At 46.0% G+C, this 22043-nt stretch overlaps 1 protein-coding gene across 3 annotated transcripts; it reads right to left on the reverse strand.

Annotated features, from left to right (window-relative positions):
* Positions 1–425: 425 nt before the first annotated feature.
* Trub2 (TruB pseudouridine synthase family member 2) lies at positions 426–21925 on the reverse strand. Of its 3 annotated transcripts, XM_005321023.5 has the most exons (9): positions 21686–21925; positions 21231–21359; positions 20026–20100; positions 18817–18878; positions 16214–16295; positions 14046–14118; positions 12542–12678; positions 11426–11657; positions 426–756 (listed from the first exon to the last, which is right to left on the reverse strand). In XM_005321023.5, the coding sequence occupies exons 1-9, from the start codon at positions 21783–21785 to the stop codon at positions 711–713; spliced, it is 936 nt and encodes a 311-aa protein (XP_005321080.2). In that variant the 5' UTR covers positions 21786–21925; the 3' UTR covers positions 426–710. The 3 variants fall into 3 exon arrangements, with proteins under 3 accessions (XP_005321080.2, XP_077904470.1, XP_005321079.2); XM_078048344.1 differs by lacking the exon at positions 11426–11657; XM_005321022.5 differs by lacking the exon at positions 426–756 and having other exon boundaries at positions 11079–11657.
* Positions 21926–22043: the final 118 nt, after the last annotated feature.

The following is a 22043-nucleotide window of genomic DNA, read 5'->3' on the forward strand; positions in this document are numbered from 1 at the left end:
TAGCTCAGGAAGCAGTTCAGTGGTACTATGTTCAGCATGCATGTAGCCCTGGGCTCACAGTTACCAATAGGCTACTTGCTCAATTAAGATAGAAATCACTAGGCAAAATGCAGCTCCCTTAGTGTTAACAGCTCTGTGTTTTGAGGGCCAGCAGTTCTCAGCTCTTAGTGTTAGCAGCTCTCCCTATTGCTGTTTGAGTTGTCCTTCTCCTTGGGATTGCAGCCCTTCTAGAAGCTTTTCCTGAAGTTCTTCGAAGCTCTCTGGCTGCTAGTCATTCTCAGGAATGACTGAATCTTTGGTGTTATCAGATATGTCTGCTGACAACCTGGTGGTAGCCACTTGGTGTTACCAGCTCTAAGTGCAATCAGCTTAGACTGCTGTGCTCGAAAGAGACATCACAACAGGCAAAATAAAACTATCAGAAAGAGTCTTTATCAAACTTTATGTTGCAGTATATGGAGAAACAGCACATGGGCTGAACCGATACGGTGAGCAGGAACTGCTTGTACAGTCGGAAAGGGTGGGCTTGTACAGTGCAGTGTCTCCCCAGCTTACTGCTTAGTTGTGGGAGGAGTTTCTCAAGAACTGGAGACATCTAAAACAGTTGCAGAGAAGTCATCCTGACAGGTTATGAGACAGAGCCACCTGGAGAGCCTAGGGGAGGTCCGAAGCCACTAAAACTGAAGCAGTCTCCCAGAGCAGTCACGGGGTTATCTGTTGTAGCCTCCACTGTAGCAGAGTCTCCTGGAAGCAGGGCTATGAGGTGTTTAGAGAAAGCAGAAGAAAAAAGAATATAAAAAACAGCTCTTGGGAAAGGTTATGTCCTTTTGTCTCAGGTCCCCAGCATACACACACACACACACACCAAAAAAAAATCTGAGTTTCTGGGTTATTCATTATATATATATAATGAATACATATATATTCAATATATGTATATATATTATATAATGAATTACTTATATACAAGTATATACATCTTCCTTTGCTCATTTTTTTTCACTATTAGGGATCATTCTCATGCCCTCCTATTCATTTCTTATAGTCTCCCCCTACCCCTAGTACAGGGGATTGAACCCAGGGCACTATACCACAGAGCTACCTTTCTAAAATTTTTCTATTTTGAGACAAGCTCTCACTGAATTTCCTAGGCTTGTCTTGAACTTGTGGTCTGCTTCCCATGTAGCTGGGTTTATAGATGTGCACCACTGTGCCCAGTTCTTACACAATTTTTTTTTTTTTTTGGACTAGGGATTGAACCCAGAGATACTATCACTGAGTTATATCCCCAGTTCCTTTTTTTGTTGTTTTGTTTTGGGTAGCAGGGATTGACCCCAGGGGTGCTCAGCCACTGAGCCACATCCCCAGCTCTTTTTATATTATTATATTTGTTTTATATTGTATTTTAAATACTAAGTTGTTTAAGGCCTTGCTAAATATCTGAGGTTGACCTCAACTTGTGATCCTCCTGCCTCAGCCTTTCGAGTCACTGGGATAAAAAGGCATGCACCATTGTGCCCAGCCCTTCTTATTTTTAATTCTTTGACAGGGTCGGTCTCAAAAAGTTATCCAGACTGAACTTGAACTTGAAATCCTTCCTTCTAAGATTCCTAAATAGCCATGATTATAGGCATATACCATTGTGCCTCTTTTTAACATATTTTTTTAGTTGTAGTTGGACACAATATTTTTATTTATTTATTTTTATGTGGTGCTGAGGATCAAACCCAGGGCCTCACATGTGCTAGGTGAGCTCTCTACCGCTGAGCCCCAACCCCAGCTCCTTGTGCCTAACAATTTTTTTTTTGCATATCCAGCCTTTATTTATTAACACTTATATATGGAAATAGGTATTCCCTGCTGTAGCTGATTAATTACAGAGAAATCAATTGATACTGCATCTGCTGGGATCAGCTAAAAGCACAGGGTGAGCAGAACACAGCAGAAAATCAAGAGCTGATAAACCCTTCATCACCAGTCCTGCTTTGTAGGAAACTGTAAGCTGCTCAAATTTAAGGCAGCCTGGATTGGCCCCAGATGCATACCTATTCTTCTCTAGCTCTGAGAGACATTCACTAAGAATTTTCCTGAGATATCAACTAAGATCATCTTCTCAGAGGAGCGACTCAATCTTAAAAAATCCTGGGGCTGGAGCTGGGGATGTGGCTCAAGCGGTAGCGCACTCGCCTGGCATGCGTGCGGCCCGGGTTCGATCCTCAGCACCACATACAAACAAAGATGTTGTGTCCGCCAAAGACTAAAAAATAAATATTAAAATTCTCTCAAGAAAAAAAAATCCTGGGGCTGTAGGCACCTATCCTTTTAAGTCAAGCAAAAGACAAGGTATCATTATACTATTGGGCAGCTACAAAACCACCAGGTCACTGATTCCCAATAGTTGCAGGAAATACCTGACAAAGAGATACTCTTTTAGTGACCAAAAATTCTTTTTAGGCCAAACTTTCATAGCCACAACAGTAACTCATAAAGCCTGATTTATGAGTATTTCACAGTATAGTCAGGACCTCTTGTCCCTTTGTTTACCAGACCAGAAACTGTGTCCTTATGCTCTTTGGTAGCCACAATAGAACACTTGGTAGATAAGCCATGAAGCTTTATCAATTTTTTAGTTCTTCCAGAAACACAACACCACCATTTATTCCATTAAGAACAGTCCTATACATGTAACCAAAACTAAGTTTATCAACTATTATAACTCTATAATAATGAAATGTCATTCAAGCTGGAAACCACATAAAAGTTTGGTGCCAGCCTCTAGCAACAAGTGTCCAAGATGGAACAATAACAAGGTATGGGAAAATTCATTCTACCAAGTAGAATTCTAAGAACAGATGTCCTATTCCAAAATGTCCGGGCTTGCTGTAAATGAGCCTATAGGGAATCCTCTAATTTGGAACAAAACCACATTATCATTACCTGCTGCTCTGACCTTGTAATTGGTCATTACCTCCAAACTAATAAGCCTCCAACAGAGTGCACAGGGCAGTTAGTCCAGGGCAGTTTTGACTGCAGTGGGCAGCCAGATCCGGCCACCTCTTACCTTTTCAGACTTGACTTTCCTTAGCGGGCGACACTCATTCTCCCCTTCCTCTGGCTCTGGTTTAGTTCCCAAAGGATTGAGCGCTGCCCCAGGCTCAACAGCTATACTCCCAAGTGGCTCCACAGCTCCTGTACTTCCAACACACTGACCACCCCATCCTCCCAAGGGAACCGGCTGGAGGACCCCAGGATCCTTTTCTGAACAAGTTCCCACTCCTTGGCTTCTCTCCTTCTTGTTCTTAGATGAGCTGTCTCCTCTGCTTTTTGGAGCCGGCTACACTGCGGGATGCCTTACTGGCCTTCTCTGAGCTCTTGGGAACAATAGCAGCAACCAGGCCTCCTGCACTGGCACACCTCCGGAGCGCCCCTGCACCTCTTTCTTGCTAGCTGTCCCCTCACTTGGAGTGAACAGGAAGTCCCTGAGTGGGTTTGCTAGTGTCTTTTCACTCTTTTTCCTTTTGGATTTTGATTTGCCTTCCTTCCCTTGAGGACCTGGCACTGGGGCCACAACTTGACGCTGTCTGGTCGTGTGGCCACAGCATTGGGAGCTGGCATCCCCACCTCCTTTAAGCCAGACATTTCCAGTTTCTGCTGGTCCTTTCCCAGGTCGGTGTCCAGGTCAATGATGAGATTCCCTACTCCAATGTCCCATTCATCCCCACTGTCCTATGTCTCAACCTGGTTTGCATCCACCCCTTTCCCTCCGAGGCTTTACTGCTCAAGGACATCTTAGAGTCAACATCCCACCTCAAGATTCAAGGCTCTTCCTTGCCCCCAGCTTTCCTATTTTCAGCTTCAGCTATGTCCTCAGACCTGCCACATTGGTCAGTACATGCCCAGTGGACAATATCATAGTGCGGCCGGTCCCGGGAGCTGCCACCTCCGCCCACCCGGGTCCGGGCCATAGAGCTGCTATGGGGCCCTGGCCTCTATCCGTTTCTGCAGCCCCCCACCCTTGTGCCTAAGTCTTAACAGCGATTTTTACTAAGCAGGTATTATGTGCCTGAGGCTGAGTGCTAGGAATTTAATTGCTGAGGGCCATTACCAAGTAGGAATGACGCATCGAAATTTCCTTGCCAAGCATACCCCATGCTGCTTAGAGGACATTCGATGGGACATTGCATGCATGCTTTAATAAGGTGACCTTGCTCAAGGACCAAGGCGGATCCAGGTTTAGAGCTGATCAGGTTTGAGGAAGTAACCGGCTCCTTGAGTTTAAGGCGTTGCCAGTTTAAGATAATGGGTTTTAGGGAAGTTGGAAGTTGAAGATTATTGCTGGGATTAGGGTGTTCTTGCTGCTTGTTCCCGTTGAGATTAAAATGGGATTTGGAGATAGCCTCGTGGAGTAGGTGAATTGTGCGGGAGACGGCAGAACGCGATTGCCCCTGGACCTGTGTGGAGGTGGTGTGAGAGCTGGAATAAAGAATTGCTGCTTGAACCTACAAAGCTGTGAGTGCCTCGTGATTCTGGTGCCAAGCCGAGACATTGGCCTTTGGCATTTAATGGTGAACAAGACAAGGCCTCTAACTTTATGGAATGTATCATCTACAAATATATAAGCAGAAGGAAATCTCTGAGAGGTTAAGCACACTCTCACTAAAAGAAGATGGAGGGAGCATGACTATACAACCATCCCTCAGCATCATTGGTTATAGACTCTGAATACCAAAATCTGTGGATTTTTGAGTCCCTTATATAAGGTGTCCTAATATTTCACATAACTTAAGCACATGCTCTGCATACTTTAAATCACGCCTGTTACTTATAATGTCTAGCAATGTAAATGTATGTAAATAGCTCTTACATTACATTATCTAGGAAAGAGTGATAAGGGGGAAAGTCTGAACATGTTCAATATAGATGCAGTTTTTCTCTGAATATTTTTTACCTGTGGTTGGCTGAATCGGAGGATGCAGAACCCATGGACACAGAGGCCACTCTAGACAGAAGCACAAGCTCCAGCAAGGCCAGACAGCATGGTGTTGGGAGAGCTGACTGGCTTGGACTGGAGAGCACAGCGGGGTCCCTGGCTCTCAACTCCTCTGCTCTGTCAGCCTGTTTGTGCTGCTCTAATAAGACCCCACAAACTAGGTGGCTTTGAAACATCAGCAATCCATTTCTCCCAGTTCTGGAGGTGGGCATTTACACTGGCAGGCTAGGTGACGAGTGAGGACTCACTTATCACTGTGTCCTCACTGTGGAAGACACACAAGCTCTCTTGGGTTTTTCAGGGGGAAGGGGCAGGGGTGATGCTGGGGATCTGGCCCAGGCCTTATGAATCCCAGGCAAGTGCACATCTACCAATTAAGCTACATCCCAGCTCTTGGGTCTCTCTGGTTTTTTTTTTTTTTTTTTTTTTTTTGGTACTGGGGATTGAACTCAGGGACACTCAGCCACTGAGCTACATCCTCAGCCCTATTTTGTATTTTATTTAGAGAGAGGGTCTCACTGAGTTGCTTAGTGCCTTGCTTTTGCTGAGGGTCTCTTTCAACTTACGATCCTCCTGCCTCAGCCTCCCAAGCCACTGGGATTACAGGTGTGCGCCACCACACCTGACCTTGGGTCAATTTTATTTTTTTAAATATTTTAGTTTTAGGTGGACACAACATCTTTATTTTTTATGTGGTGGTGAGGATTGAACCCAGTGCCCCGCGCATGCCAGGCGAGCGCACTACCTTTTGAGTCACATCCCCAGCCCCTTGGGTCAATTTTTTTTTTTTTTAAAGAGAGTGAGAGAGGAGAGAGAGAGAGAGAGAGAGAGAGAGAGAGAGAGAGAGAGAGAGAGAGGGAGGGAGAGAGAGAGGGAGAGAGAGAGAGAGAGAGAGATAATTTTTTTAATATTTATTTTTTAGTTCTCGGCGGACACAACATCTTTGTCGGTATGTGGTGCTGAGGATCGAACCCGGGCCAAACGCATGCCAGGCGAGCGCGCTACCGCTTGAGCCACATCCCCAGCCCCCTTGGGTCAATTTTAAAAGGGATCCACCCACATGATCAAATTTCCCAAAGGCCTGCCTCCTAATACTACCACTTAAAGAGTTAGGATTTCAACGTAGGAGGGAATCTGAGGAAAACTCAAACATTTGGACCATAGCACTGGGTGTCCTTGGACATGTCATTTGTCCTCTGTATGCCTCTCCTTAAAAGAAATGGATAGCCAGGCATGGTGGGACACACCTGTAATTCCAGCCACTCAGGAGGCTGAGGCAGGAAGATCACAAGTCCAAGTCTAGCCTAGGCAACTTAGCAAAACCCTGTTTCTAAATAAAAAATAAAAATGCTGGGGATGTAGCTCAATGGCAAAACACCTCTAGATTCAATCTTCAATACCACCACCAAAAAAAAAAAAAAAAAAATCCTAAGCCTGTTTGCAGATTAAATGAAATCAAGTACATTAACTGCTAGTTCCTGGCACACGGCAAGCTTTCTGTTTTTTCCTTGTGGCCTTGGCTGCTTTTGTTACCTATATGGGACAGATACTATTGATAGGTAAGGAAACCCTGAGAAACCCGAGAGCTCCATCCACAGGCCCCCATATTCAGGGAGCATGCATCACAGTCCTAAATATTCTGTGCTGGGAGTTCTTATGTGTTAAGTTGGCTGGGCCACACTGAGATAATGAGGGACCACTACAGTGAGACAAAAGGCTGGGACAGGGGCTGGGGATGTGGCTCTGCGGTAGAGCACTTGCCTAGCTTGAGTGAGGCACTGGGTTTGATTGTGAGCACCACATATAAATAAATGAATAAACAAAGGTCCATCAACAAATATATATATATATACATATAAAGGCTGAGACAATAAAATAAAACCCCAGGTGAAGTGAACTATTATCCTTTGAGGCATGGCATGTTTTTCTCTTCCTGCCTCTGTGTTCATTCAACAAACCCATCATGAAACCATTTAAAACCACAGAAGGATGAAATTGCTACCAAGAAACACTTAAGCCCTCCAGCTTCACTCACGGTCAATTTAAAAAGCGCTAATCTGGGGGGCTGGGGATGTGGCTCAGTGGAACATTTGCCAAGCAGGCCAGATGCCTAGGTTCAACACCTAGCACTCCCCCACCCCCACCCCCACTAAAATCATACAGCTGGTAATACAGTAGTCTCCCATTGGCTTTGCTGAGGGTCCCAACTCTGATGTGTGGGTTGTGATGACAGGGTTGCCTAGGTTAATTTGCAGAGGGACTTGGAGGCCAATTTTGCTGAAAACATTGACTCTTGGGCCTGCAGGTGTCTGATAGGTGACGGAAGCATCTCTGTTTTCATAATTTGTTGCCTTAACTTTCAGGGTAGAGTCTACCCTGCACGTGGACATGTCACTTGCCCTTTGGAGCTGATTTGTCTTCTCCTTCTGCCCCACCCTCTGCTCTTTCAGCAGCTGTAGCAGCCCCAGTCCTTCAGCCCCATCACAGGATGATAGAGTCAGTCCCAAGAGTAACTCAACAGTTCCGGGGACAAGTTGCTTGTGATAACTCAGTGGTTCGAATCCCTCACAGGAAGCATCTTTTGGAACTATGACTCTGGCCTGTGGAAAATGACTAGACATTAGCCCACCCAAGCAAATCAATAAAACCTTGCATCTCCCTTTTTTAGAGAGCACCCTGGTCCATTGGTCAGTGCTGTCACCCTTCAGCTGAAGTGCCAATTACTCTACTTGGCTGGAGCCCAAACTCTTGCCTGTGTGTGCTCCCCAAACTTGGCTGGTCTCATTTCTATCATTTCCAAGCCAAAGATCCCTTCTCCAGTATCCTTGCTCAAATACCCATCCAGATGTTTCTGTGACAGTATTTTCTAGATGAGATTAACATTCAATCTAGTAGACTTTTGGTAAAGCAAGTAAAACCTCCATAATGTGGGTTGGCCTCATCCAACCAATTTCAAGGCCAGAAGAGAAAAATGGTTTGTCTGAAGACTATCCTAAGAGTCTAACCACAACTTCAGCTTCCCAGTGTCACCAGCCTATTGGCCTATCCTGCACATTTAGGACTTGCCAGGCTCCAGAATCATCCAAGCTATTTTTTTTCCCCCCAGGGTTGAGGACCGAACCCAGGGCCCTGTGCCTGCTAGGCAAGCACTCTGCCACCAAGCTAAATCCCCAACCCCCTTCCAAGCTATTTCCTTAAAGAAACTGCCACTGGGGCTGGGGATGTGGCTCAAGCCTGGCATGCATGCGGCCCGGGTTCGATCCTCAGCACCACATACAAAGATGTTGTGTCCACCGAGAACTAAAAAATAAATATTAAAATTCTCTCTCTCTCTCTCTCCTCTCTCTTAAAAAAAAAGGAAAAAAGAAACTGCCACTGATCCTGTTTCTCTGAAGAAGCCTCCTAATACTCAGCACTATCCCAGGAACCCAGGGCATGGTTCTGCATGGCCCTTATAAAATGGCCCTCTTTCCTGACTCCTGAGAGATACTTTCCCTAGCTTTATAATCCCAAACCAAATGCTCAACTTGTAAATTCTAAAATGAGATCAAGATTATCTTCTTAAAGTGCAAACAGTTTACATTTTTATTTAGGCAAGGGAAGGGGAGCTGCTTGGTGAAAGAGAGAGTTAGATCTGCCCACCCTGAGTCTCAGCAGCTAGACCAGTGTGCCTTGGGCCCTGCCCCATCACAGCCTGAAACCAGAGTGCTGAGAACAATGCTAACCTTAGCTAGCCCATTTTTAAATTTTTTTTTAGTCCAGGGATTGAACCCAGGGACGCTCTACCACTGAGCTACATACCCAGCACTTAAAACAAAACAAAAACAACAACAACAAAAAAACCTCTTGCTATGTTGCTGAGGCTGGCCTCAAACTTGCAATTCTACCTTAGCCTCCTGAGCTGCTGGGATTGCAGTAATGTGCCTCTATGCCTGGCCATCCCATCAGTTCTTTTTTTTTTTTTTTTTTTTGTGGTGCTGGGGTTTGAACCCAGGGTCTTGTGCAAGCTAGGCAAGCACTCTACCAGCCGAGCTATATCCCCAGCCCCCCATCCGTTCTTAAGGGGACTCCAATAACCACAGCATCACAGCAGCTGGTCAACTGCAGCAGCTCACTGCTGCCATGGTGGCTGGGTGTGGGCAGGGGAGTAGGTGGTCTGCCCTGACCTCTGGGGAATTTTCTGGTCATGGGACAATGTGCTGAGAAGCACTAAGTCAGCCCAGCTGCTGGGTCTAAACCACCTTCAAATTTGAATGAAGTCCTAAACCCCAGTACCTCAGAATGCCACCTAATTTGGAAACTGGGTGATTGTGGATGCACTTAGTTAGGAGGCCATAATAGAGCAAGGTGAACCTCATATGTGACTGGTGTTCTCATAAAGGGGGAGAATTTGAAGACAGATTTGGATGGATAACACTATATGAGTTGAAGGCAGAAATTGGTGGATGCTTCTGCAAGCCAAAGTACACCAAAGATTGCCAGCAAACCACCAGAAGTGAGGCAGCAGCATGGTACTGGGTCTCCCTCAGCCTCAGAAGGAGCCAACCCTACAGACATCTTGGTCTTGGGCTTTCAGACTCCAGAAGTAAGACAGTAAGTTTCTATAGTTGAAATCATTCCGTTTGTGGGACTCTGTCAATCCCAAACATCAGCCCCTTGTGGCCTCTAATGGAGCACTTTTTCTTAAAGAACTAGCATTTGTAGTCCCATGAAGAAACTTGCTAAAAACGCAGGTGCCTGGGCCCCACCTCAGACCTGCATTAGAATCTAAGGATTGGGACTAGAATTTATCTTTTGGGGCCAGTGTTGGGAATTGAACCCAGAGCCTCATGGATGCTAGGCAAGTACTCTACCACTAAGCTTTATCTCCAGTTCTAGAATTGGATTTTCAAAGACATTTCAAGGTTTTTCACTAGACTTTTTTTTTTTTTTGCAGGGGGATGGTGGTGCTGCTGGGCACTGAACCCAAGGCATCAAGCATACCATGCTACACTACATCCTCAGCGCCAGAGACTTTTTTTGGACTGGGAATTGGACTCAGGGGCACTTAACCACCGAGTTCCCCCATCCCCATTCCTTTTTTATTTTTTAAACATTTTTTATTTATTTATTTTTTTAAGAGAGTGTGTGTGTGAGAGAGAGAGAGAGGGAATTTTTTTAATATTTATTTTTTAGTATTTGGCGGACACAACATCTTTGTTTGTATGTGGTGCTGAGGATCGAACCCTGGGCTGCACGCATGCCAGGCGAGCGCGCTACCGCTTGAGCCACATCCCCAGCCACCTCCTGCACTTTTTACAGTTAAAACACAGCCACGACAGTTGTCTGTATATAAATGTCTCTAACCATGTAGGACAGAATCCTGATGGTGGCTTGATCATAGGGCAGAAGGATTAAATTCTGATACACACTACCAATTACTCCTAAGAGAGCAGTTTCAAAGATGGTCCATTTTCTTGCCCCATCACCAATACAGCATATTACCTTTTTTTTTTTTTTTCCGTGTGTGTGGTGCTGGGGATTGAACCCAGAGCCTTGTACATGTGAGGCAAGCACTCTACCAACTGAGCTATATCTCCAGCCCGGCCTATTATCTTTTAATTAATTCTCCCACTGTGAGAGACAAGTAGAGTCCTCTCATTTTCTTCTTTCATTAATAGGGAGGCTGAAGGCCATTTCTGGTGTACTAGCTTCTTGGATTTTTGGTTTTTGTTTTTCAGTGCTGGGGGTGAAACCCAGGGCCACACACACGTTAGGCAACCACTGAGCTACAGCCCCAGCCCCTTAGATTACTTTTGATACACAAACAGTTCAAATCATTGCTCAACTGTTTTTGGAAAAATATTTGTAAAAGAATACTAAATGACATGAAATGATCACCATATTGTGTTTGTGTTCTTTTTTCCATATCAATTTTCTTGTCATTTTGTTCTTACTGTCGAATGTTCTTTATGTGGTATAGATTGGGCTGGGAATGTAGCTCAGTGGTAAAGCACCTGTCCAGCATGCTGAAGGCCCTGGCTCAACCACAAAAAGGAAAAAAAAAAAAAAAAGCACATGTGTGTGTGCATACAGCCTGTGGACGCTGTTCCTAGTTAAAGATACTGCAAATTTTTTTTATTAGTCTTAGTCTGTCATTTGTTTATCATCTCTTTCTCCATACAGAGTTTTTTCCTTTTCAATTGGGTTAAGCCCACTAATCTTTCCTATTACAGACTCAGTTTTGTGTCCATGTAGAAGAGCTTCTCTTACTCTCAATTCCTCCACACTCACTGGTTCTGGCTCATGAATACTGAGCCTTTATGCTACAACGCCCACTTCCCCGCCAACGGCTTGGCCTATCAATGCCCTGCACAGCTCCCTGCCCCCATGGTGGAGCTCAGGCCTTCGGAGTTCCAGGATGGGCTGGGACTGGGGAGCTCCTGGGTGCCCAACCTTGGCTTCAGGTTCTTTTCCAGCTCGGCTGCCACCTGGGGGGCTGCAGCCTGGATGGCATCCTGGATGCTGTGTAGGTCCCAGTGAGTCCTCAGGAGGGCATCATCCAGTGTGAAGAAGCCGTCCCGTGTGCGCCGCACTTGGGAGCAGACAGCAGTGGTCTTCAGCTCCAGGCCGATCTCATGCACCAGCTTGCGCAGCTGCTGCTGTGTCTCGTGCATACACTGCACCTCTGCCAGGGACATGGATGGACACTGAGGTCAGGAATCGCCTCTGGCATCTGGATGCCTCAACTGTGTAATAGCCTTGGCAAGACACTTCAGCTTTCTAGGCCTTGCTGTGCAGAATGCAGTCCTTTGGGGACCCCTAAGAGTTTGTCAGACATGTAGGATCCAAAACCCCACCTGCACTGCTGGGTTGGAACCTGCCTTTTAAGAAATCCGCCAGGTAACCAAGGGGCAGGTGAGAATTTGAGAAGTATTACTCCAAGACCTCATTTCTTAATTTGTAAACAGGAATTATAAAGACTAAAGAGATCATTTATACATGGTGCTTAGCATTCAGAGTCTTGATCAGTGCTCAAGAAAAGCCTTGGTTAGCCTGGCATGGTGGTACACACCTGTAATCACAACAACTAGGGAGGCTTTGAGGCAGGAGGACTGCAAGTCTCAGCAACTCACAAGACCTTGACTCAAAAACTATAAAATACAAAAAATTTAAAGGACTGGGGGCATGACTCAGTGGTAAAGTGGCCCTGGAGTAAAGCTCCAGTACCAAAAAAGAAAAGCCCTTGTTCACATGACTAACAGTCATAGAAGGAACAAAGATCCTGAGCTGGGCAGGACCCGGGAAACGACAGCGATGTCTGAGGGGCCCAGAGCAATGGAGGTTGTTCTGGAACCTCTGTCTGTTCAGTTCTGACTTCAAAGGCTGACTTGGCAGGAGTCAGGGCTGCACTGGGTTCAGGTAAGTCTGGGTCAGAGCGGGAAGGAAATTGGCCCCTGAAGCCTTAATCAGCAGAGATCAGGGTTGGCGTGTCCTTGCCTTGGCTGAGCCTGAGAGGCAGGCTCCTGCCAGAGCATTCCACAGGGGCTCCAACTTCTTGAGGCAGCTTACCTAAGAGGAACTCTGGAGGTGCAAAATGGAGGCACCGGATGCCAGTGATCAACATCGGGGACTTGTTCATGGGCCGGATTACACCTCTCGTGGCCATCTCATAGGCCTCCTGGGACTGCAGGTCTAGGTTAGAGTACCTGGGGAGCAGGGGGTAGTGTGGGTGGAGGTGCAGCCAGCTCCTGCCCCACCATGGAAGGTGCTTCCTCTCACTTGCTCTATGCTCCCCACCCACCCCCTACTCTCCAGCCACCTTTGGAGCAGCCTCCTTTATACTTGGTCCCCTTCAATCACCAAAGGCAGCCTCTGCCCACGTTCCCTGGGCTCACTGGTGACCCAGGCTGAGAGGGTGATGGGCCCTATGCTCCAGCATCTCAGCCTGATCATCCTTCAGGCACTGCACACTCAACCCAAGTAACCCAAAACATGCCCAACATGGGTTCCTTCTCCCTGTCCCAACCCCCAGTGGCCCAGGATATTTTCCCAGACTCTTCTCTCTTTGTGCCCACATCATCCTGTCCATCCTGCTTCCATTTTATTTTTTATGGTACTGGGAATTGAACTCAGAACCTGGCACATGCAGGGCAAGAGCTATACCAGTGAGCTACATCCCGAGCCCTTTTTATTTTGACAGAGTCTTGCTAAATTGCTGAGGCTGGCCTGGAGCTTTTGATCTTCCTGCTTCTGCCTCCTGAGTGCTGGGTACCACCACACCCAGGTGTTTTATATTTTGTTGTTGGTGATTGATTATTATTATTATTATTATTTTTATTATTATTTTTTGAGATGAGGTCTTGCTATGTTGCCTGTAGCAACATAATGTGGTCTTAAGCTTCTGAACTCAGGTGCCCCTGTCTCAGCCTCCAGAGTAGCTGGGATAACACAAGCCACCTCATCCAGCTCCCACTCATTCTTGAAATCATGTTCTCCAGGCCATTTTCTCTAATCACAGCTGCTTCCCCATCTCAGGTGGCTGTTCTGCTGTGTCCCTGTTCCTCAGGAACCTGTCTGATCCTCTGAAATCCTCAGCACATTTCTGGAAGGCATGGGTTCTTTCTGTCCCATTCACAGACAAGAAAAGTCAGACTCCAGCAGGGTAGGGTCTCACCCAAGGCCACAGCACTGATGTCTAGGAACCAGGAATCCTAAGTGGGCTGCCACAAGGGCCCAAGGTCGTAGTTACTAGATGACCCCACCACCAGCTCTGTGCCTCCAGGATGTGGATCCAGGTTTCCAAGCTCCCAAGATTGGCACTGGGATTTCTTGCTCTCCTTTATTTATTTATTTATTTATTTACTTACTTATTTAATTTATTTATTTCCCCAGTGGCCAGAACAAGACCTGGCAGAAACACTTCTGCATGCCCTGAGAAGAACGGGCAGTTCCATTTAGTTTTGAGTTGTAAAAACCTGTCAGGATCCTTGGAATCTGTACCAGGGCAGGCAGAGCCCACAGAGCTCTGCAGGCACTTCTTGTTGTTCCAGCACCTCCCCAGGACCCCACTTACATCACCAGGGCCTTCTGATGGGAGCCTTGGATAACAGCCAGAATCCGGTCAAGCTTCTCTCTAGTCACATGATCTGCAAAACGCAGTTGTGGGGTGTCAGTACACAGGTACCCATTGAGGAGAGGCGACAGCAAACTGGCAAGCTCCTTTCCTCCAAACCAACTCCATCCTTAAAATCAGCCAGAGAAGGGTTCCAGGGAGTGAAGTCCAGAGTCCTCTGAGAAAAGTCTTCATGAAAGCTCTGCACCCTCTTCTCAGCAAAGACACAGGAACTTAATATATTTATATATTTTTAGTTGTAGATGGACACAATATCTTTATTTATTTATTTTCACGTGGTGTTGAGGATCGAACCCAGTGCCTCACATATGTGAGGTAAGTGCTCTACCACTCAGCTATAGCCCCAGCCCAGGAACTTAATATTTTGAGGGTATGTTCCAGGGGCTCACAGATTCCCTAAAGCCATCCAGACTCAGCTTAAGAACATCTTCTTGGGGCTGGGATTGTGGTTTAGCAGTAGAGCGCTTGCCTAGTACGGGCGGGACCCAGGTTCCATCCTCAGCACCACATAAAAATACAGGCATTGTGTTGTATCCATCTACCCTAAAAAAATAAATAAATAAAAAAGAAAAAGAAAAAGAACATCTTCTTTTGGAAATGGAGGGTCAAAGACCTAATGTGACTCACCAAATATCCTAAGTCACATCTCTTATGCCCTGGCCTGGGGTTTTCCATGCCAAGGACCCTTGGAGGAGGGTGCCACCTGCCCAAATGTAGAAAGGAGTGAGAGTGGAGCTTGGTGTGGTGGTGCCAGCTACTTGGGAGGCTGAAACAGGAAGATTCTAGGTTCAAGGCCATCCTCAGCAATTGACCAAGACCCTGTATCAAAATGAAAAATAAAAATGGCTGGAGAGGGGAGGAAAGAATAGAAGTTCATTAAGAAACAAAAAGGAAATAAAGGAAGAGAATGGGAATGGGAAAAACAGTAGAATGAGTTGGACATCACTTTCCTATGAATATACAACCAGTGAAACTCCACACCATGTACAACCACAAGAATGGGATCCTAATAAGTTATACTTCATGCATGTATAATATGTCAAAATACGCTTTACTAGAGTTGGGGTTGTAGTTCAGTATGGCAGAGTGCTTGCCTAGCACATGTGAGGCACTGGGTTCTATCCTTAGCACCACATTTTTTTTAAAAAAGGTATTGTGTCCATCTACAACTAATTTTTTTTTTAAATACACTTTACTGTTATATACATCTAAAAAGAAGAAATAAAATTTTTAAAAATATGGGAAAAACAAAAAAAAATGGGATGGAGATTCAGTCAGTGGTAGACTGCCCCTGGGTTCAATCCCCAGTGCCACCAAAACAAAAACAGAAGCAAAAAAAAAAAAAAAAAAACAAAACCTGGGAATGGCTCTGACACCTGGTCCCACCAAGTGACTATAGCAGCCTGGAGACTTTCACAAATTCCAGTTGGCCTGGAGCCTAGGGCCCAGGTGGGGCAAGTGTCAACTTCTGGTAGCAAGGGCCAGAGCTCTAGAACCAGGTGTGGGGACAGAAGGTTTCCCAGCCTGGAAGGGCCCTGCCTTCTTGACCTTCCCGTATGGCTGTCCTCACACTGCCTTCATCTTACCTGGAATGTACCTCCCACTGCCTCCTCCCCTTCTTTGATTCCCTTTTCCCAGGAAGCCCCTCCTGGATCCTGTGGCTTCTTCCTGTTGGCTCTCTTTCTCAGCATTTAATATTCTTTTTTACCTTATTTTTCAGTTATATAATTAACACATGAATCTTCTTTTAAAAATGTAGGTTAGCAACAACAAATCTATTTCACCAAATTCTGGCTTCCTCCCTTGCAGAAGTATCAACTTGGTAATTGTTTCCAGGCGTTTTTTTGGACATTGACACATATTTATGTGTACAAATATATAGTGTTGCTTTGCCTCATGTTTTCTATCCTTTACAGAAGAGGTGGAATCCATGTGCTAGGCTGGGGACCCCCATCTGATTCACCATTTTCCCCCAGTGCCTGGTACTCAAAATCCTCTTCCAATGAACATGCGATAGATCCCATGGAATGTCTCAGAACACGGGCTCACTGAGAAGCCAACGTGGAGGGCAGTGGCAGCCACCACTCCCCCCCCGCCCAGGCTCTTACCATATGTGGTCTTCTCCACCAGCCGTCCATCCTCATGGAAGTCATCTGTGGCTTTGCCTAGAAGACCTCGCACTGTATAATCCTGTGAGGCAGGAAGAAGATCCAATCAGAATTCCCACTCCAAGCTCTGGTGCAGAGGAAGAGGAAAGCTGAGGCTGGGGTGGGGGTCCTTGGGTCCTGCTCAGGGAGCTCCCATGTACAGCCCCTGACCCTAGGGAAGGGTGCTAGCTCTGCTATGGGGCTTGGGCAGCTCTCTTGCTCTTTGTGCCCCAATTCTCTTCTGTGACCTGGGGACCACGACAGGGCCAATCTCATGGTGATGTTAAACCAGCCCACCAGCAATGAGTGCCGATCGTCACCCTGCAATGACCCCACACCTCTCCATTTCTCCACCCAGCCACCCAATAATGAGTGACTCTCAGCATGCCGTTAGCTTCTCTTTACCCTCCAGGGTAACAAGGCTTTCCACAGTCATGTCAAGCCCTCCTGCCACCCTGATCTCAGGAGGGCCCCTTCTTCCAACTCTGCACAGCTAATTGCCTCTTCCATACACAGCTCAATGGTAGAGTACTCAGGGTTCAATCAAAGTCCAGCAAGAAAAAAGAGTTAAGGCAGTGATGAGGGCAGAGTTGGTGATGACAGTGAATTTACTGAGCATATACGATGTGCCAGGGGCTGGGTTCAGCATTTACATGTGGTCATTAGTTTAATCTTCAAAATAACCCTGCTGTAATGGTTAATTTGCATTGCCAACTTGATTGGATTAATAGATATCAAAGAGGGCTGGGGTTGTGGCTCAGCAGTAGAGTGCTCGCCTAGAATGTGCAAGGCCTTGGGTCTGACCCTCAGTACCACATAGAAATAAATGAATAAAATAAAGGCATTATGTCCCAACTACAACTAAAAAATAAATTTAAAAAAAAGAGATGCCAAGGATTAAGATTATGGGTGTGTCAATGAGGGTATGTCTAGAAATGACTGACATGTAAGATAGCCAACTGCAATGGAGACACTAAGTGTGGCCAGCACCAACCAATGAGATGATGGCTTAGATAGAATAAAAGTTGGAAGAACAAAGAAGCAACAGCAGACATAAGCTCATTTCTTCTTGAACAGGTTCTTGATTGCTGCTGCAATCATCTGAGTATATTAGATGATTGGCATCTAATGTTCTTTTTTACCTTATTTTTCAGTTATATAATTAACACATGAATCTTCTTTTAAAAATGTAGGTTAGCAACAACACATATCTCTATTTCACCAAATTCTGGCTTCCTCCCTTGCAGAAGTATCAACTTGGTAACTGTTTCACTTCTTCACTCTTCCAAAGAGGACAGTGATTCTCCAGAAGGCTTAGGTCTCAGGCTAGGGTAGCACCATTGATCTCTCTTGTTCTGGGGCTTCAGCCTCTTGGACTGTGCAGCTACTGGTTCTCCCAGCTCTCTGGCCTGCAGACAGCCATTGTGGCCTCTCCAGCTTCTGGTCACATAAGGCAACCTAATAAGTCCCTTTTTACAATTACACTTCCTATTGATTCTGTTTCTCTAGAAAACCTTGGCTAATATACCTGCAGAGGAAATACTATCCTCATTCCCTTTTTAAAAATGAGGAAACAGGTACACAGATGTTAAGAGACCCACCCAAGGACACATGGCTGGCAAAGAAATAAAAGTTGTTAATTTTTTGCAGTGCTGGGGATCAAACCCTGGGCATGCATCTGGGCAAGCCCTCTACCACTGAGCCACATCCCCAGCCCTGAAGCTGGGTTTTGAACTGGAGTCATATGACTCCAGAATCTATGCTCTTTGACATTAAGACAAGGTCCCCTAACATGTAAATCTGCATGTACATTATGGGACCAGAGTCCATGGCCCCACCTTGGACAGGAAGCTCCTTGAGGACTTGATGATGACGGCCACTTCTCAGTCTTGGGGAAAGAATGAAATAGTGTCATGACCAGGCTCTGGTATGGGACAAATGAAGGTTACAATTTCAGTTCTTAAAGCCTTAAAGACTTCGTGGGGGTGGGGAGGTAGTTCCGTGGTAGGGCACTTGCCTAGCACACACAAGGCCCTGGATTTAATCCCTAGCACCACAGGAAACTTTTTTTAAAAAAAGTTTGGGACCCTATATATATGTCTCCTCTGTGAGAAGCAGTCTCTCATCTGTAAAACTGGATTAGCCACAGATTCCACCTTACAGGTAGTAGTGAGGGATCCCCATGGAAATGTGTGTACAGTGTTGAGCGGAGCAGTCGGCACCTAGTAACACCATTGGTCACTATCACAATATCAGTCTCCCCTAGTACATGATTATAAAAAAAGTTTGCTGATGGCCTGGGTGTTCTCTATGGTATCTTCAGCATCAGAATACTGCGAATGGGCTGGGGATGTGGCTCAAGTGGTAGCGCGCTCGCCTGGCATGCGTGCAGCCCAGGTTCGATCCTCAGCACCACATACAAACTAAGATGTTGTGTCCGCCGAAAAATAAAAAATAAAAAATATTAAAATTCTCTCTCTTAAAAAAAAAAAAAAAAAAAAGAATACTGCTAGTGATCCCCAGGAAAGGACCAAGGGATAAGCAAGCTGTACTGGTTCCCTTACCTTGGTGAGGTGAGCATCATACATGTCGGTGAGGAGTCTTCGTCCACGTCCCACGCCAAGCACTGAAAGGCAGTCAGTCTCATCTCATGCCTGGCATCTCCCTCCTATTCCCCCGAAAATTCCCAACCCCGCTGCTGCCATTAGAATACTCCCAAGTTTCCGAAGCCAGCAAGGTGGCAAAGAGAACCTCCTCTGCAGGAAGTGAGTTTTGGGTACTTCAAGATACCAATTTCTAGGCCTTGCCCATATGTACTGAATCTGTCACAAGGCGGGGAAGGGGTCTGGGTCCTTAGCAAGTTTCTCAGGGGATTCTATCCACTTAGAAATAAGAGACTTTGTGGGTAGCCTAGACCCATAGATTTATAATAAAATATTGTCTGTCTCTGAGTATAACTTTTAATTTCTTTGGGACTTGAGCTCTGCATTGGTAAAATAGAGAGAAGCATCCTGTCCAATGTCTGAGAGTGTTATCCAGATGGAAGAAGGCAGTGCACAGGAAGCTCATTGGCACAAAGTAAGGGCCCAACAAATGGGGGTCTTTGTGGCCACTTCACGTGTCTCTCTCAGTCTGCTTGTTTCTCTGGCTGAAGGAGAGAACAACCCACATTCACTCTTGGAGAGGGTGAGTAGGGAAGATAGATGAGATCATGTCTGCCTTCCCATATTCCAAGAAGCAAGACAAGGGTTCCATTGCCATTGAGGCTGAGGAACTAAGACCAACACCTGACCTTGGGGACACAAACAGCTTATGACTCAGGGCTTTGTGGGCCCAGCTCTGGCAATACTCAGACACTGGCCAGAGTCACATGCCTGGCTGCCCCATGATGAGATGATGGTGTTCCCTCTCAGGACCAGGGGCATTCACTAGCCACAGAACCCAGCCAAGCCACCGAAGCTCTTGAAGTCTTACTTTCTTTAATCATAAAATTATATAAAGAATCTGCCTAATAAGTAAGGTTATTGTGGTGAATAAATGTACATTAAAGGTCTTGAGCCATGTCACATGGTAGAATCACTTGATAAAAGTAAGCAATTGTGATTACCCTCTTGTGACTCCCTCCATCCTACCAATCAATTCCCCAGCTGATCAGAGACTCAAGGCAGGAATCAGGGGAAGAGGCAGTGGTGTGAAGTGTACTGGGCTCATGGTAGCTCCCCAGTCCTTCCCTAAGACCATATCACTGTACCCTCAAGCTGCCCACAACCTACCAAGTACCCCAGAAGACTGGATATCCAGCCGATGTCCCACACCAATCTTCAGGCTGGTGAATGCTGGCCCACACACTGGAAAAAAACAGCAAGGTCCATTTCCTCAATTTATCCAGCCTCCAGGATAACTCTGCACTGCATGCTGACCTCATTCCTTGAATGGTACCTCAAATCAGGATCAGGCTATACTCTCGGGCTTTTTTCCATGGAATCTGGGATCTAGAACTATTTTCTTAGTTCTTTAGGGCTTAGAGAAAGGACAACCCAAGAGGTTTCTTACTCTTCCTTTCACCAATCTTCCAGTGAGAGACTTCAAGAGGACTGGGCATGCCAGGGACTATGGTACACACTGTAATCCCAGCAACTCTGGAGGCTAAGGCAGGAGGACTGCAAGTTCAAGGGCAGCTTCCGCAAATAGTTCTGTTGTTGAGCCACTTTATTGATTAAAAAGTCAGTCTTGCCAGGCATAATGGCACATACTATACCTGTAATCCCAGCTACTCAAGAGGCAGAGGCAGAAGGATGGCAAGCTTAAGGCTGGCCTGGGCCTTTGAGAGACCATGTTTAAAATTTAAAATAAATTAAAAATTAAAAAATAAACATAGTGGTAGAGTGCTTACCTAGCATGTACGAGTCTCTGGGTTCAATTCCCAGTACTAAAAAAAAAAAAAAAGTCACTCTTTTTGAGAAGTCCCAAACCCCTCCTTAAGAATAGTTCTCAATTCATATCAGGAGTCCTAGAATAATAAAAGAGTCAGTAAAACAAAGTCCATAGGCCAAATCCTCAAGCCTGTGGGGGTCCTTTTGTTGCTGTTTTAAGAGATGGGGGTCTTGCTATGTTGCCCTGGTTGGCCTGGAACTCCTGGACTCAAATGACCCTTCTGCCCCAGTCTCCTAAGTCACTGGGTCTACAGGTACACACATAGCTGACTGTAGCTTTTTTGCATGACAATCTTAAAGAATGATTCTTTCCCACAGTGTCTTGTGCCGTTTTGTGCTGAAATGGTAGAGCTCAACAGTTGCAACAGAAACCACATGTGCGAAAAGCCTACAATATTTAGAATCTGGCCCTTTCCAGGAAAGTTCGCCAATCCCTGGTCTAATACTTCAAGGACCTGGGCCAGGAATCTGAGCACTGGGATACTGACGGAGGTCAGGGATTTTCTGTTAAGTATTAACCAAGATTCAGCCTGAATCTACCTTACCAAGCCTGTGCTTGGTGAGGGTGGGCACACTGGTGGCTGTGAGGGCCAGCTCCTCTTCATTGCCTTCCATGGGGCCCAACAAGAAGCGAACACGCTGTTCAGGAACAGACGGCTCCGCGGCATTGAGACCTGAATAAAGACAAATATCTTGCCAGTTCTGTCAGAACAACTGGAAGAGAAGGGGACAGGGAAGCAAATGATGTAGAAGACAGAAAATAAGCACAAAATAGCAGCAGTTAAGATAACTTGGGTTCAAATCCTGACTCACTGTGTGACAACATACAATACTGCATTTCCCCATCTGAAAATATTGGAGAATAAGAACAGATGAATAGGAAAGTGCTCTGCCCAGGAGAACAGTCACATGACTTTATTTTGCAGGAAGGATAGAAAGAAGCAGAGAGGGACCCCTAAAAGAACCTCAACAGGATAGTGGGTGGGTTCGAAGCACTCACCCTTCAGAAGCTGCTGTTCTACAGTATCCCGCAGGTGCAGCCACTTTAGCCCCGGGGGCTTATAGGCTGCGAAGAGCCCGTTCAACCGCGCCAGACCCATTACCACAGCCCACGCCCCCCGCACCCCCGGCGCCCCGGGCGCCCCGGGCTCTTGGAAAAACTGAGATTCAAACGGAAGTGTCGTACGGTTCTTTCCCAAATGTGGTCCTTACAATAGGCGTCGCCATGTTTCCTGGCCGGAAGAGGTTCTTGTCTTATTGTCCTCGGGGGAAAACCTGAGAGGAGGAAATAGGGTCCGGTAGAGAATTGTAAAACTAGCGGGATTAGGTCTTTTTGGAGAAATTTTCTGGGGTTGCGG

The sequence above is a fragment of the Ictidomys tridecemlineatus genome, chromosome 4 (assembly GCF_052094955.1).
Source record: "Ictidomys tridecemlineatus isolate mIctTri1 chromosome 4, mIctTri1.hap1, whole genome shotgun sequence".
Classification (NCBI taxonomy): Eukaryota; Metazoa; Chordata; class Mammalia; order Rodentia; family Sciuridae; genus Ictidomys; species Ictidomys tridecemlineatus.

What these genes read in the sequence shown, in the direction of transcription:
- Trub2 (XM_005321022.5), bottom strand. Translation starts at nt 21,785, where the DNA reads ATGGGTCTGGCGCGGTTGAACGGGCTCTTCGCAGCCTATAAGCCCCCG. An exon ending in AGAACAGCAGCTTCTGAAGG is followed by an intron (nt 21,360 to 21,685) that starts GTGAGTGCTTCG and finishes GTCTTTATTCAG; the next exon opens with GTCTCAATGCCGCGGAGCCG. An exon ending in ACCTCCAGAGTTCCTCTTAG is followed by an intron (nt 11,658 to 12,541) that starts GTAAGCTGCCTC and finishes TGTCCCTGGCAG; the next exon opens with AGGTGCAGTGTATGCACGAG.